Raw genomic sequence first — 17,775 nt, forward strand, 5'->3', positions numbered from 1 at the left:
AAAAAAAAAAAAAAAAAAAAAAAAAAAAAGAGGTAATATAACTTGCCCAAAGTCCCACAAGAGGGAAAATGGATTCTCCAACTCAAGCCTTAGTAATAGAAATCCTGGCTTTCTTCTATAATCACATGGCAACAAGTTAGCAACTCTACTGTCTCCATGGTATGTAATGATTCTGAACTAAAGGCTATTTCAAAGATAATAGCTGTTATATATTATGTAGCAGTTATCAGGGCTGGAGGTTACCTAAGTGATACCTTGGCGCTTACCTAGCAAGCACAATCCTACATTCAATCCTCAGCACCAAGGGAAAAAAATAACAACTATTACTTAAAACACAGGATTTTAAAAACTGGAATCAGGACCTTTAAGACCTACCTTCTCAGTAACATACTGGCAGTGTTCCAAGTCATGCTCTCCATCAGGAATTACCTCTGGTTCAACAATAGGTACCAGCCCATTCTAAAAGAAAAATAAAATAAAATAGAGTCAAGGGAAGGACAAAAGTGAAACTGTGCTCACTGTGAACCTTTCCTTAGGAGCAAGCAGATTCAACAGAGGCGATTAGTAAGAAAGAAGTCTTTATGGAGAAACGCTATGTGGGTAAGTTAAATTGGTAAAAAAAACTGATAGAATATCTAGTGAGCATCTATGGCTTAGTCAAAAAAGAACAGTGAAGTTAAATAAAAGTTTTTCATGAATGGAGCAAAAAATTAAAATAATCTCTTAATTTCTATATCATATTATATAGATTATTCTAGCTACCTCAGAAACTAGCTGCCATCCTATTAGAACAGTCAAGTTTAAATTACTGAGAAAGATGCTTCTGGGTAGGAAATTCAAGCAGAGTTTACACTTCTAATTGGGAACTTCCAGGTGCCCACAACTTTGGCACCCAACATAGTACCCACAGAAACAAATCAAACTTAGCTTTGATACAGAGATACTTTAGGATAAGCTGGTTGAAAAACTTAGCATCAAGTCACCAACCTCCAAGAAATTATTTCGATCAGGACTAGGGATGTAGGAGAAATCCCTAGTAATTTAGCCCCAGGAGAAGGCAGAGCACCTGTTGACAAATACTGGCATAGCGGGCCAGGGCATTGGCATTTTCCTGGATAGCGAGGCTGGAGGGACACTGGTCCGCAATTCTCAGCACGGCACGCCACTTCCCAAAGTCACAGCCATCTTTCTTGTACTGAGCACAACGCTCAGAGAGGCCATCAAGCCCTGCAAGTCGCAAAGAGAAAAAGTCTTCTTTCAACATTTGTGTGGCCTCTGGTGAAATGAAAGACTTCTTCCCTGGATTGGCTCTCTGTCCACAAGCCTTAGGACTGGCCACACCCAAGCAAATAAGCATTCATCCCACTGCTGGGCCAAAAGACCTAGATTTAATCAATATGTTTTGATGTCCATATTGGATACTCCATAAGTAGAATAGAGGGCACACTAATAGTTAATATGAAACTCATTTTACAGAATTAGAAACCACAGCTTCACATCAGCTTCACATGTGGTTAAGTGATTGTTTTCATAAAGTTTGAACAGCTCTAGCATGATAGAGCTGGAATTCAATTTCTGCTTAGCTAACCCTATGCTGTGATTAATCATTATCTTCTTGGGCAGAAGTACCTTGTAAAATTATCTATGTAGCATGTAATAGAACAAAGGTTCAAACCCAGATCTGTCTTATCCCCAAACCCAGGGCCTTTCCTCTATATTGCTGCTGGGTTTTTCTTTTAAAATAATAGTTCAAGGTACAGAGTATCTTCTCTGTTCAAGGTGTGACAGTAGCCATTACATTATCTAATGTAATCCCCACAACTCTCTAGCCAGCTATTGTTATCGTTACTTTAAGGTAAGAGAATTAAGCTCAAAACACTTAAATGGCCACCCCAAGATTAAATGATCCTCCTTTCAATTGGGATTGAAAGCTAAAGCATGGATGGCTCTAGAAGTAGAGTAATATTCATATTTTGTTTTCCCTTCCTACTTTACCTACATTGTTTGTAGCCTATATGGTGTTGACTCATATTAGTAAATAGTATCCTTACCTTGAATGGTGGTTTCTTTGTTTGTTCCTGCAAGGGGGGCACTTCCTTGGTCTAACTGTGAATATAAATAATAAGTAATTAGCAATTAGCAAGTGTCAGATATCAATAGAACACAAGAAGAGCACTTGGTGCTTTTCTGATCTTTTGCAAACCAAGGACTGAATTAAGAAAGTAACAGTAACAGTAGTAGACACAATTCATTCCACTACAGCAGAAGAGATGTTACCTAGAAGGAACAATTGTAATAATGTCATTCCTAATATTTACTGAGTATTTCAGCTGACAGGCTATGTGTTTGGATAGGAGGTAAAGAGAATAAGGATGTAGACTTTACTCTCAAAACAGCCAGTATTAAGGCCACAAACCCATGAGTTAGCCTGATTATAGGCAAATTAGCTACTCTTTAGAGTGCAGTTTTTCTTACCCATCTCTAAATTAGGAACAGTAACTGAGTCTCCTCCAAGAGGTGGTGCAGAGGATTAAATGAGTGCTAGTAACTGTAAACACTCAATGAATGCTGGTTTTGATGCAGTATTGGAAGACCTAGTTAGAAAATAGAACAGTAAGTACTTTAATAAAAATAGCTACTGCTAACTAATTGGTTATGTGATAGAAAATACTTTAAAAACTGATTTCATCCTTATAATAACTTTATGAGGTTGGTACTAATACTTTTGCCTTAAGAAATGAGCAAATAGAGATGAAGAGAGGTTAAATATCTTATGGAAAACTTGGTTGAAAGATGAGAACAAGGGAAGAAAAGTATAGGAGAAGATCTGGCTTTCCATGGGAAGGCGATGAAGGAAATGAGTGAGAAATGACGTGATGAGTATGCTAAGTATCAGCCGTGCCCTGGCGGTGGGCCTGTGAGGAGGCAGAGGTGAAGTGGGAGCAGAAGTATTCACCTTGATGCCCACCACAATCCCCTTCTCCTTGAGGATGTTTCTGAACAGAGTTCCCTGGCTGTCCTTCTGGTACAGAGTCTCATGGAAAAGGATCACTCCCCCAATGCTCTTGTTGATGGAATTGTCCACAGAGAAGAGAATTTCTCGGAACTGCCGCCGGTTCTCTTCGGTATTTTCTACCTTGATCCTCTGCAAGCGATTCCCCATGGTGCCTAAGCAGGGTGGACCAAAGGCAGTGTAAGAAATAAGCCAGGACTTTCCTATGGCCCATTTTTGCCTTCAGTCATGAAAAGCAAGACCTTTTCTTTAAAATTCAAATCTTCAACACTCCTGATTAGTTTTTGTCTCCAGGAGGAAGACTTTGGTTACTGCCATGGTGCTGGCTAGGAGGTACAGTGGTTGCAGATGAATGTGGAAAGCCCTTGGGCCTCTTTAGACCTCTCCTGATCCAGACGAGGAGTCTGTACAGTGGAAGGGGGAATGGCACAGGCTGTGGACTTTAGATCCTACGTTTGGAGTAGCGGGGCAAGCTGGCCACGATTCTTCCCATGCCATAATGGGATTCCTTCAGCCACAAACCCTCCCCTAATCCACATGCAGATCCGTCTCTGCCATTCCTGACTGAGCTGACTTTATACTGACCTCATTAGGCGCAAATGGCCACATAGCTGATCTCACTAGTTACTGAGTTCCTGGCCTTGCTACAGTCTGTATTCAAATGACCCTTAGCAAGGACCTATTGCAGGGATATAGCCTCTTTCTTTGGTTTTTCAGAATCTGCCTAAAAAAAAAAAAACAAGACTCAAAATGTGGAAGTAGAGAGGCAGAGAGACTCACATTCACTGAGTCTTCTTCTCTTGCTCATGTGTATATAATCATTTAAAAGGAAGCAGGATGATCGATCATCCAGTTGCTTTTCCTAACTGTAGAAACAAGAGTACACTATTATATGACACAGCTGTTTCTCACACTTACCCACAGATTCATCTGCAGCCAGGATGCCCTTTCCATTGGCAACAATGCGCTGGGCAATTTCCGAGAGCTCCTTCTTCTGTTCTGGGGTGAGGGCTGGAAATCGATGAGCCATGGTGACAGGTCTGGAAAAAAGTGTAGGAGAACCATGCAGAGAGATGTAGTTGGCTCAGATAGATTCATATCTAAGCTGATAAGGATGGGCTATAGAGGCCCCTCTGATACTTCTGGCCCATTTCAGTAACTGGATAAACAAATGGTATCTGTTTTATTTTTCCTTTGCCTAAGTAGTTGCAATTAGTCACATTGGACAAATAAGTCATGCCAAATGTTTCTAGTGGCTTGAAACAGAATGACTTCCAGGAGATCTTATGAAGCTGACCCAGATAATTAGTGACCCACTAAAATAGAGGAAGTTTTAGTATGGACTAGCTCTCTGTTGTGTGGATTCCTGGTCTCACGTGGTATCTTCAATGCCTTGAGATCAGGACAATGAGGTTTTAGCCTCTGTGGTTATCTCGCACTTCATTCTATTAAACTGTAGTCCCAGCAGATCATTCTTTAGGCAATAAATTTGAGAGGAAAAATCCATAGTTAGTCTTGAAGTTAACTTCACTTTAGTTTTAGACCATAGAGGGTGCAAGGCTTGTTTTTCTTATAGTCAGTGTAGAAAAGACCACACTTTTCCCTAACCGCCTCTGAGCTGAGGTTTCTCCTGGACTGTGAAGATGATGTAGTTGTCTGCTCCAATAATTCACAGCTTTACTGCTTTAGTTGAGGATAGACTAGCTCGAAGATTCACTACCCATGCATCCTCCTCAGAAATAGTTCTTTATAAGGGAGCATTGTTCCTGTTTGGTTGGCAAATTTTGGTTTCTGAATGATTTTTGCATAGGTTGAACTATCAAAAGAAAAATTGTAGTGAAGATTATTTTGAGTAGCTTCCCATCCAATCCTGTGGTCTTCTCTTTTCACTGAGCTTCTCCCCTCTAATACTTTCAATATAGGGTGGATGCCCTGTCTGCATGCCTAGATTAGTACGAATTAAATGGTGATAATATTGGCTGTGGTGGTCTCATGGCCAAGTGACTCAAATGCAATCCTATGTGAGCATAGGATATCCTATACCTTCCACACTTTCTGGAAGCACAGGAACACTCCAGTTCTCATTTGATCCCCTCAGCAGTGAGGTGATTATGACAAGTATTATCTTCATTAAGTAATGAGCAAGGCTAAGACTTAGAGGAGTTAACAGATTTACCCAAACTCATAGGTGGAGTGAAACAGAGCTCCATTCTCAGTTTTGCCCTTCATGAACTTATTTCTTTACAGTTTACGTCTCTCTCTTCCGGGCAGGCTCTCAGTAATCTATCCCTTGATATAAAGAAGCTACAGCTACTGAACTAATTCAAGTGAAACTATAACCAATGACTTCATTGTTGCTACTCTTCACTTCAACAGAGGTTCTTGCTTTATCCCAAAAGAATGGAACCATAATTTTGTCGTTGGAACACTAGGATAAGGTAGTGAGTGACAATTCCTGGAGAAACTCTATCGCATCCCAGCCACAGGCAGATGGTGTTGCACTGTTTATACATAGCTACTCATCTTATAGTCAGGAATTTTAAGCTTTGACTTGGACTCCAAACCACCATGCTGACAAATACAAACCATGGTACAATTTTTTCCTCACAGTTCTGGTATTTGCAAAAAAGTGTGACAATTAGCAAAAATAAGGATTTTTTCCTTAATAAAATAAAAGTAACAATACTCCAATAACAATAAAAGTTATCATTTGCTGTCAAGCATACTAATTGCTACATAGGCATCATATAATTTATTCCTCACAATAATCCTGGAAATCGGTTGAGCTCTGTGGCCCTTTCTCTTCATAGATTAGGAAAGACTATAAAATATTTTAAATTATTTGTCCAAAGACAAGTGTCTAATAAGACACAGTATTGACAGACAGGGTTACTCTTCCTTCTATTCAAAATAAAAAATGAGCTTCGTAAAAGAAATTGGCCTTGAGATTACTAAAGTCCTTGATAACAATCCCAAAGTAACTTAAGCTATGAATCATTACACCACAGACATTATCGATTCAAAGCATCTCACATTCACACAGAGATTTGCTGCTGCGATATTAGACAGATCTGGGTTCAAAGACTACTTCTGACTCTCCTACCTGGAACTTTGGTCAAATCATGCAACTTCTCTGCATCTAAATTTACTATGAATTAAATGGTGATGATGTGTTTGTCTTATTGCCAAGTGACTCAAGTGTAACCTGTGAGCATTCTGTTCACTGTAGTTCTGTAGTTTTTTGAATTGCATGATAGACATGAAGATGCTTTATAAAACACTATAAAATGCAAATTATTACTATCTGTTTTAACATTTAAAATATAATCACCCAAAGGGTTTCCATTTTTCTCTTTATTCCCAAGCTGTTTTCCTCATTCTAGGTATGCTGACTCAAGCAGAATAACAGAGAAAAGCAAAGTTAAACTTGTACTGTTTACAGCTTAAACTACAGAGGGATTAAAGGTCTGTACCCATATCAGCACAAATGTTGCCCCTCTGTTAATTATAAAACAGAGTCATGGGCCAATGTTCACCACAAGGAGACAGGAGGCCAGCCTGGAGTGGATAATGATAGACAATAATTTCTGTATACCAACCAAGACCTGTCATGTCAAGGTACAAGATCCCAGTAATGAATGTAACTGTACTGTTTACCTAGAATGTACCAATAAACTCAATAAAAAGAAAAAATAATAATTTCTGTGTACCCTAAGCCTCTGGTCATGGAGGTCTCAAGCCAACTTTCTAAAAGAAATTGTGATAAAAAGTTGTTTACACTATTATTATATCACAATATAAACTGTGATGAGAAGTGAAAACCCAGCAAGTTTCAGAGCAATATGCAAAAATTACCTTAACTTTTAATTTAAAGAAAGTATACCCACAATCTGAGAAATAAGATAGGGTGGGGAGACCCTCATTTATACATTCTTTGTAATGTTTAATTTCTTTTCTTTCTGCTTCTTTTTTTTTTTTTTTGTACGAGGAATTGAACTCAGGACCTTGCACTTATGAGGCAGGAGGAAGAACCACTGAGCTAAATCCTCAGCCCCAGTGTTTAATTTCTTAATAAGCAGTTATATACATATATGCATACATATCAAGAAATATATGTGCAAATCTAGGAAAGGGTCATGAATATTAATATATATGAATAGAAAGTAATTACAGAAAAATAGAGCTCAGAGATATCTGAATCAATTCTATCACAAGAGATGAGAAAACTGAGCCTAGGAAGACCCTGTCTGATGCCTTTTCTAAGTTGCAATGTTCTGTAATTGCAACTCACATCCTGCTCACTTGTGATAAAGAATCTTATTTTTAGTTCTTCAGCCAAATGGCTGACGGAGCCCTACAACGTGATTTGTTCTACCTTCCTTACAGAGGTGCTGGGAAAAGATAGTCATTTGCAAAATACAGATGTTTAACTTTCAGAGAAATACTAGGCAGCAGAGCCCATTTGCTTCTTCACGTACAAGGCAGGTGGATTTTCAAGAAGACAAATGTAGAAGGTGTGATTCATTGAAAGCCTATAATTGCCAAGCTCTATATACAGTGCCCTTGTGTATGGATGTGTGAAGAAGTCCATGGCTTTGTTCTGTACCTCAGTGCAGAGAAATAAGTGCAATGAGATGATCTGGGGCAGCTGGAGCGTAGCCTGATTCTTGGTGTCTTTGAATATGTGAGGCAGCCTAGAAAGACCGCAGTGTGGCTTTTTCCTCTAACCTGGCACCTAAAGCCAAAAGAACTCTTGGATGTTTAGAAACTTCACCCTCTTTTCCTGCTCTAGTACCGCTGACTCTGACCTTGGGCTGTTTGTTCCATAGGTGTGGCTTGGCTAAAGTGGTATGAGTGTCATAGAAGCCAAGGTCAAGCCCCTGCTGCATCCAAATGGAGCACAAGGTACTTGTTAAAGAAAAGTTTGTGACAAAGGCAACATGTTCTCCTTACATAACTAGTTTTCAGGTAGTAGAGCAAAATAAATTAGCAGCTTTTGATTCTTAATATCTAAAGCTATCAGGTCTTTATAGGGACTGATGTCCATGAAGAAGGAACTGTCTAAAGCTTCCAGCAAGTGGAGGGTTTGAAAATTCATAATCACATGACAACTATGGTCTGTGAAGTTTCTCAACCTGTTCCGTTTCCTTATTTGAGCAGTGGATGAAGGCAAAGGGCAAAATCCTTGAAGTGTTTATTTCCGTGACAAAGAAACTTCAGTGATAGCACCAGTAGGTATGGGAAAATAATGTGGAAAATGGCATAAGACAATATGTAAGTAAACCATTGCAATAAGTACTTGTTTTGAAAAGTGAGAGTAGAAATAGAAATCTCAAAAATTGACAAGAGTATAATAAAATAGAACTCTTCAAGCATTTTTTCCTAGATCAAAGATTTAAAAGTAACACAGGTAACTAGCAGTCTACTTGGCACATCCTGCCCCCTTCAGGAAATGTATGAATGGGTATTTATGCTTACAGAAATAAAAATAATCATTTCAGCAGACCCGTCCTGTTTTCAGCCATCGTCAAGCTTCTCTTAAAAACAAAGACAAATAAATTTTCCCCTCTACAGGTTTAGTATGACTATTCACTCCTTATTTGCTATAAACTCCAATTATTCAAAGGAAATTCTTTACTTACTCTTTGAGAGAGAAGAGATCTCTTAGATGTCAGAAGCTTAGGGTGAGGTAGAAGCTGCCAAATAGGACGGATCTTTGGGAACACACAGTTTTTATAGATGTCTCATTAAAGTTTTTTTTTTTTTAACTTTTGCCCTCCCCTTCCTACATGGCTGGGTAAGGAGGTGTTTATTGACCACATCTGATTGGCTCATACACAACCAATCCTTATAATCATATTCACACACTTCTTATGCTTATATAGTGTAAAACTACAAAAGTGCCTTTAGATTATGCATTTCCTAATTCAGACTTTGGAAGTGAGAAAATGGGCACAATGGACTGTAAATCCCTAAATTGTGCAGCTAGTGAATGACTGAACTCTAGAGTTTTTCAAGAATGTTAGTTTAGCTCTGTCACTTAGTAAATGCATGAACTTGGTCAGAAGTATCTTATTTTATTTTTGTACTATTCCAAACCTTACTTTTCTCCTCTGTAAAGTGAATCATCACCTTCATAAGAGCACTGAGCCTATAAAATCCTCATACTGTATAGAATAGGCACTCAAGAAATATTATTTGCAAATGGTCAAGCAATGCTGTGTTTTCTTTATCTTCGGTTAGGTATCTTTAACTATTACCATTTTCAAAGCTTATTATTATGTATTTTCAGTATTATATTAGTAGCCAGTCCCAACTAGATACTCTGCAATTTATATTGTAACTATACACTATAGTTCAGTTTGAATGGTCTTTCAATGAAAGACATAATTCTAAATATTTTAATTTCCTATGTGTGAATTTTTTTTTCTTTTTTTTTTTTTTTTTTTTTGTTACTGGGGATTGAACTCGGGTCCTTGCACTTGCAAGGCAGGCCACCGAACTGCTGAGCTAAATCCCCGGCCCTGTGTGAATTTTATTTTGATAGAAAATATTTTTTAAAAAAAGGTCAGTTTCCTGTTTTCTCCCTAATCTCCAAAAATTATACTGGACTCGCTTTGTATATAATGTCAAAAACCACTGCCTTCTACACTATTCTTTTCTTGATAGTAGCTATGCTTTTGACTCCAAAGCTGATAAAAAACAAAGCCATCAGCACCCTCAAATATGGGAACAAGTATGGGTTAATACTACAGATATTTTTTTCTTGAACATTAAACCAATTTATAATTTGGGAAAGTAAATAAAAATATAAATGCTTTATGTAGGAAATAATGAATGATGCAAATAAAAGAAAGGAATCTAAAAACAATAAACTTGTTATAATTACAAGAAAATATAAATTATCTGGAATATATCCCTTTAGAATAACTCATAAAATGGAGAGCAGAGTGAAATAAAACCAACATATTGATGGTGTAGAGACTAATGATATAATCTATTAGTGAAAAGTGAAATATCAATAAAAAAAGGGAGAAGAAGCAGAGAATTAGGTTTTCTGGTGTTAAAGCTCAGACAGCTCCTAAAAATAGGAAGTGTTGGACTTTGAGTGTGAGTACTGATGGAAATCAAGGTGTCTGAAACAAAAAATTGAGGCTTATCTAGCCAGGGAAGTTTTGACCAAGGCCTTTCCTAAGAATGGGAAAAGGCTAGACAAGATAAAGTCCCGTCAGCCCTCTTGACTCCATCTGTCATCTAATCTCATACTTTTGATTCCCCCATTTCCACCTGATGCTTATTCAAACACGTGGGAGTTGACCACGAGACCAAGGGGACCTGATCTGAAGATGTGAGGTTTTGTCATACATGATTTTTGTTAAAATAGAATGGAAGCAGGAGTTCTACAGAATGATGAAAGAGTGGGGAGTGAGTGCGGTGATAGCTATGGGGGGGCCAAAGCTGGAATGGTCAGAGATATAGCTAAAACATTCCACCTGCCAACAGGTGCTACTAGTACTAGTTATTTTTGCTATAACAGTGACAATAACAATAGCATCTTTCTTTTTGAGACTCTGTGATGCACTTGGTTCTTTTTATACATAATCTTCAACCTCAGTAATCTCTATGGAGAGTTTGATCACTCCTATTTTATATGTAAAGAAACTAGTTCAAAGAAGGCAGGTAGTTGTCCAAAGTCACAGGACAGGTATGTGGAGAGTCTGTCTTACTCCTAGTCAACGATCAAAAGCAGATCTGTTTATATTATGGTAACGACAGACAGCATAGGTTAGCTCTTTTCCTCTCCTTCTCTCAGTAGTTTATAACCTTGGACATTAAACTTGCATTAATCAGAGAGGAATGACTTACGTCGGCAGAGCTGGGTGTCCCTGGTCATGCCGGGCATTGTTTCACGTGAACAGCAGCCTGGCCAAGAATGTCAGAGGAGCATGAGTACACCTGCCCCTGAGCAGGCTGGTGCCCCTGTGGCATCAGCATTTGCCCACCTCCAGGGCTTGATGAACATCAGAAACTCAAAGTCTCAAAGTTCAGGAAAGCAAAACTAAGGGCCTTTTCTGGCATGGTTTAGTTTTGTTTGATTTGGTGTGGTCAGGGGATTATTGTCTTTTAAGTCTACTATTTTGTAAAATTTTCAAAATGTTCTTCATATCATGTTATGTAAAAAGCCCATGGCCCCTTGAATCTGTGAAATACTGGGGAATTTTACATTCTTTTTGGACCATAGTTTTATCATCTGTGAAAAGGGTTCGTAATGACTCCATCAGAAACTGATTAAGAAGCATGAATGAAATAACCTGATGAATCTAGCACAAAGTAAAGTTTTACTAAGTAGCTGGATCTGAATGTGTAACTCTGACTTAGAGGTCTCCAATTGTAGATATTTTAAGAGGCAATATGATGATATTATTCATGAAAATTACTATCAGTACCTCCAGCCACAGGCCTTTTATTCTCTACTTTCTGACCCATTCCAACTACTTCTGGTACGACTGTGTACGTAAGTCAGTTAACAGGCTATCTGTTAAATGTATTCACGCACAGCAAGAAGTATGAGTCTGCAAACAAACTTGTACATGCAAGTAAAATCTCATGTGTCATAAAGTTATACTCACTATAGTATCAGTGATACTTTGGAGAAAGAACTTTGATAAAAGGGGGCGGCATCTACATAATGCAACTTGAAATATTTGTTGCTGGAATTTAAAAAGATTTGTTTTACTCTGAGATACAAGTATTTCCTTATTGTACTGCTATCTACTTTGGTGGCTCAGATGGTTTCAAGACTTTGAAATCAGTAGTCACTATTTTCATCATAAAGAAATCATACAATTCACTTTCTAAAAAAAAAGCTCAGAATCATGGGTTATAAATGGTTTTAAAGCACAAAACAATCTCAGGGAAATATAGGAATAGAAGAATCAAGTTTTGCTTTACCTTTATTCATCCCAAAGTTTTTAATTGCTAAGAAATCTGAATTCTACGTTCTAAGAAGACTAGAATGCCTACGTAAATTCTAGTACCTCAGGTAAGTGAGTTTAAGAATATCCCTATTCTAGGGCTTAGAAATACCACTTCCTTTTATACTAGGTAGTAAAACTAAAGCTTAAAATGGAGAAGGAACTTTCATAAAAAGGTGTCATATCTGCACCATTGCAATTAAAAGAATCATGGAATTTAAAAATACATTTCCAATCTGTGATCCACGTGTTACCTTAATTATACTGTTATCTGCTTTGGTTGTTGAAATGCTTTTTGACTCTGAAATCAGAGGTCTTTAAGAATTTAACATTTCCCTTCATCAAGAATTTCAGGGGCTGGGGATTTAGCTCAGTGGTTCGGTGGCCTGCCTTGCAAGTGCAAGAACCCGAGTTCAATCCCCAGGACCAAAAAAAAAAAAAAAAAAAAAGAATTTCAGATTTTTCACATTTCAGGAAATTTGAAGAAGAATGATTAGGAAACAATTTCAAAATTACTAAGGAACCAGTATTTATCTGACAGGAAAATGCTACACCGAGTCTTCAGAAGCCATCAGTTAGCATGTACCCATATCCCCTTGTGTTGGGTTATTTACCATCCAGTCAGTGTTTTCTCTTTTCCTTTTGCTCAATCATCTCAAAGTCCAACTTATTCCCCTCACTATCTAATCAGGTTGTTGGTTACTTATGTCATTTATGACCCTCAGCCTAATATTTCTTGCAATAATCCTTATCTCTTTGGTAAAAGTGTTGGCCTTTAGGTGGAAAGACATTGTGTACTAGAGAAAAAAAATACTCAGATGAAGAAGCATGAGGTCTAGATGCTGGGGCAAGGCCTGACCCCGACTTAGCCACAGGACTGAAGAAAGTCATGTCCTCCCCATTTCCCTTTCATTGATGTAAAAAGTGGGCTTAATTAACAATAATCATTCCTGCTGATTTTACTGTGCTTTTGCATTGGTCAACTACAGAGTCCACTAAAAAATGTGTACACACTTCAGGAAAAGAAAAATAGTATGATTTTTTAAACAGATGCCTTACACTCACATGTGGGACCCTAAAGGGTGTCATATATCACAGAAAATCCACTACACTGCTGGCTCTGAGAGGAGAAATTGAAAATCCATGTTCATCCATCTCTATTACCAAGGTTACCCAAGCAACAACTCACAATACTAATAAATGTCTGAAAGCTAATGGCCACCACTTTGAGCATTTCTTTTAATTTTAGAGGCCAAAGGTAACTTGTATTAATCTTATGATGTCTCGATAAATTTAGTATTTAAATATCTATACAAGTTTTTCTTTTCCTGAAATGAGTATATATTTTTTTGGTGGATTCTCTATATAATCTACTTGAGTGCTTTGAAAACTACACAATTGTAAAGTGTTATAAACCACATTACTTTGCAGAAGTAGACATTACACTGTTCCTGTAGTATACACACACACACACACACACACACACACACACACTCACAAGCAACACAGAAAAGCAGAAAACAATATTCTGGTCCAAACTCTGCCCTTAATAGCTAGGTAATATTGCTCATAGAATGGCGTTATCATTTATTGATTACCTGCTTCTTACATGAACTTCTCTGGCATTTTCCATGTACAGATCTCAAAACATCAGAAAAGTGGACATTGTTTTAGAGAGGAAGAAAATGATCTAGTACCTTGGTCAAAGTCACCTCATTAATAATCAAAAGGACAGAGACTGAAATATAAGTCTGTGACTCTAAAACCTTCCCCAGGTCCTGAGCTCCTCAACTGTGTGAACAAAGGATCTCTTCTGGCTGTGATATCCTACACTTCCCCCACCCCAAAATAGCAGCTTTTGAAACACACAGTTGTCCTAGAATTTTTAAAAGCTTAATATAATAATGTAAGAAACTTCAACTAAAATGTTGTCTTTTAAGAAGTATTGTTGGTATGATTATGTATGGACGCTGACCTAGAAATCTTAAAAATGCTGGTGTATGTGGAAGAACAAGGATAGTTCTAATGCCTGACTCTTCCCCCAACCCCTACTCTTTAGGTTTCTCTAGATCAGCACTCTATAGGAATGGAGAATGTCAACTGTAACAGAGCCTAGAAGGCTAGATCAAAGTCTCAAGCTGGGAAAAGGCAAACAGCCCACAGCATTAGCAGATGGCAAACAGGTCAATTGCTCAGTGGCCACCTCAGTGCCATCTTTTTGCCCACAAAATGAAGAATAGGGCTAGTTGGCCATCCAGATAATTTATTCAGTCACCTACAGATTTAATCCTTTGCCTTTCTGATGTTCTAGCCATTAATAATTTGGACTTTGCAGCCAGGTAGAACCTGTTTCAAATTCCAGCTCAGTGCTTTCTGACTGTGTTACTTAGGAAAATTTTCTAATTTTTTAAAGCTTTATCAGGAAAAAAAAATAATAGTAAAAATTACCCTACAGTGTTGTTGAAGGATTGGCTCTAATGATAAATCAAAGGGTTAAGCATAATGCCTTGCAAAAGGTAAGTATCTACTGTGTAAATAATAGACATTGTTATCATTTGTTTCTCATCTCCACATTCTATGAATTTCCCTCTCCTTTGTCATCAAAGGAGAGCCACTCCAAAATATTTGTGCTCACAGTGCCCTCATCATCCCTTATGTCCTTCATCTAAAATCCTGCTTGAGGAGAATGAAGAAAATGGCAATATTATTTATGGAAAATGCAAAGGAGAAGGAATAAAGTGCTAAGGTCATGTGCCCATGCTTCTGACTCAGAAGTGGACTGAGTGGCAGGAAGGGCCAACCTGCCAGGCAAGCAGACAAGCTGACTCGTTAGCACCCTGTGCCATATCATTTGAGGTGCACAGCTGGACCACGTGGAAGCAGCCTGTTCTCTGCAGCTGACTCCTAGGAGTGCTAGCACCTCCTCTGAGCTGCCAGCTGGGGGTATAAATAAGAAGCTAAAAAAGTTATCTCTGCAGCAGGGAACCCAGTGGACCTTTGCTTCCAATCACTGGTTCCCCAGCAGGAGGCTACGTGAACAATGATCCTTAACTGGCAACAGAAGCCCTGGCGCCCTTGGGGGAGGGAGGGCTGGCAGGGAAGAAAGGGAAGCTTCATTCTCTTTTAACCCATTTCCTACCCCAGACCTGGGGCAGGCCTGCCCTCTCCTGCTCCTCCTTTAAGTGGCTGTTCTTTGAGTTGTTTGCCAAGTCCTTCTGATTCCAGGGCAGCATATAGAAGCTGTCACATTAAACAATGGAAAGAATAGAAAACCTATAACTTCCTATAAGATAATTATATTCTAACATATCGTGGCCAGAGAAAACAATCGGCTGTCTCTTGCTACAGCTTTTGCTCACAATATGTGAATTTAAATCTTTCAGCCATTTTTTTCAGTGGCCTCTTCCCACCTCTAACCCCAAAAGGCCTTATCTCTGAGAACTTCTTCAAGGCACATCCTCTCTCCTCTGCTCTGAGGGAAGCTGCCTATCATGGCTACAAAAGTGAAGCTCCACTTTCATAGACAGAGTACAATTGGGGCTCTGGGACCACTCCCCGCCATTCATGTAAACACGAGCAATGCCTGGGGCTAACCACACCCCATCCCAAAGCCTTATTACCTGGAAGCAGAGATTAAGAAAATCAAAGAACACTAAAATACTCCAAAACCCAAACCAGGACTTCTGCCTGCCAGATTCTCCAGCAAGACCTATAGTAACCTTTCTTCACTTGGAGCTTTTTAAAGATTTATGTATGTGGACTGCATTTCATACATCCAATCATAACAGGTAAAGTGTTTAAAAAAGGACAGAGCCAGTAGACATAGCTTACATGACTTAACTCCCTGTCAGTCACATTGTTGGACATGGTCTGGAAGACCCAATGAGAGGCATTTTAGGCCCAGTGCAACATTTAAAATTCTTAAGCCCAACCCATACAGAGCCTGTGTCATTTTTCTTTCTGCTGCTGCAAGTCAACACACTCTGAGTGAACTATGCTCTGATTAAAACTTTGTTGCTTTTTCCTTATTATCTTGTGTCCAATTCTTCATTTGTTGCACATAAAAACCTAGAAACTGGTCCACGACCCCATCACCCATGGTAAAACCTTGATGCAGGTCTGGTAAGAAAGAGAAGGCAAGACCAGGAATAGGTGGCTATCTCAGCTCAGTTCAGCTTTCCTTGTTTTTTTATATTCAGGTAAGATTGGTTCAAGCCTTCCTTCTAGAACCCCCATAAAATCCAAAACCTCTCAATGGGGGGGAAATTACTTTTGAAGGAGGGGGGCCCTATATTATTAAGATAAATCTGGCTCAGAGCTACTTACTTCTCTTAATCAGTTAGTCTAATCAAGTCCATGGATAACAGTTCTTTCCTTGCCGTGATGGAAAACCTGATTCTTCCATTTGATTTCTATAAAAAAGCAAACCCAAACACACAATCCCATTTGCACAAAGTCTTAGTGTAGACATAGAAAAAGATTTTTAGTCAGGAGAGGGTATTAAATGGTGGCAATAAAGCAATTTAAGCAGTTGAAGAAAAGAAAAAAATCAAATACAAAGGAAAGCCCATCAGAATCACAGCAGACTTCTCAACACAATCCCTCAAGGCAAGAAGATCTTGGAGTGATGTATTTCAAGCCCTAAAGGAAAACAACCACCAACTCAGACTGATGTACCCTGAAAAACTATCTTTCAAAATTGATAGAGAAATAAGATACTTTCATGACAAAGAGCGCCTTAGGAACTTCATGACTACCAAACCAGCACTCCAAAATTTTCAAACAATATTCTAGAAAAAGACAATTATTATCACAGGAAGCCCAATAGAATGGATTCATCAGATATGACAAGAAGTTAAACAAAAAGGGGGAAAATCCAACAAAAAGAAAATATCATGACATGATAAGTCAATACGTATGAGTTATAACCATTAATATTAATGGTCTCAATTCATCAATCAAAAGAAATACACTGGCACAATGGGTCAAGAAGGAAGATCCAACAATATACTACATACAAGAAATGCAGTTAATTCAAAAAGGATCACAGATTGAAAGCTAAAGGGTGGAAAACAATACTCCATGCAACAGGAAACCCCAAAAAACAGGAGTAGCTATCCTCTTTGCAGATCAAGTGGATTTCAAACTAAAACTGATTAAGAGAGACAAAGAAGGACACTACATCCTTGTAAAGGGAGCAATCCAAGAAGAGATGACAATCATAAACATATATGAACCAAACAATAGTGTGCCCAATTATATGAAACAAATACTAACAGACATGAAAAATCAAATAAACACTAATACAATAGTAGTGGGAGACCTGAAAACCCCACTGTCAAAAATAGATTAAATAGACAAAAAGTAAACAATAAAATACTAGAACTCAGTCAAACTCTTGAAGAAGTGAACTTAACAGATGTGTACAGAGTGTTCCATTCCACAAAATCAGAACACACATTCTTTTCAATTGCACATGGGTCATTCCCCAAAATAGAACACATACTCACTCATAGAACATGTTTAAGTAAGCACAAAGGAACTGCAGTGATCCAATGTATATTATCATACCATAGTGTAATGAAATTAGAGATTAATAGCAAAAGAAACCAAAAGAATTTCGGAAATTGAACAACACAGTTATGAACAAACCAATGTGTCACAGAGGGAATTAAAGAAGAAATCAGACAGTTTCTACAGTTAAATGACAATGTCAGTACAGCATATCAGAATCTATGGGACATGATGAAAGCAAACTTACAAGGAAAATTCATAGCAGTGAATACT

General features: G+C 38.2%; 1 protein-coding gene across 1 annotated transcript in view; it reads right to left on the minus strand.

Moving 5' to 3' along the window:
* Positions 1-8,762, minus strand: part of Aldob (aldolase, fructose-bisphosphate B) — a 12,693-nt gene extending 3,931 nt beyond the window's left edge. The window contains exons 1-6 of the mRNA XM_010614341.2: positions 8,656-8,762; positions 3,932-4,053; positions 2,957-3,168; positions 2,052-2,106; positions 1,067-1,227; positions 376-459 (exon numbers count right to left, since the gene is read on the minus strand). Of these exons, the coding sequence (XP_010612643.1) occupies positions 376-459; positions 1,067-1,227; positions 2,052-2,106; positions 2,957-3,168; positions 3,932-4,043 (624 nt within the window). The 5' untranslated portion in view covers positions 4,044-4,053; positions 8,656-8,762. The remainder of the gene's footprint in view (positions 1-375; positions 460-1,066; positions 1,228-2,051; positions 2,107-2,956; positions 3,169-3,931; positions 4,054-8,655) is intronic.
* Between the last annotated feature and the right edge of the window lie 9,013 nt (positions 8,763-17,775).

The sequence above is a fragment of the Fukomys damarensis genome, unplaced genomic scaffold (assembly GCF_012274545.1).
Source record: "Fukomys damarensis isolate Sample0158 unplaced genomic scaffold, DMR_v1.0_HiC HiC_scaffold_36, whole genome shotgun sequence".
NCBI lineage: Eukaryota > Metazoa > Chordata > Mammalia > Rodentia > Bathyergidae > Fukomys > Fukomys damarensis.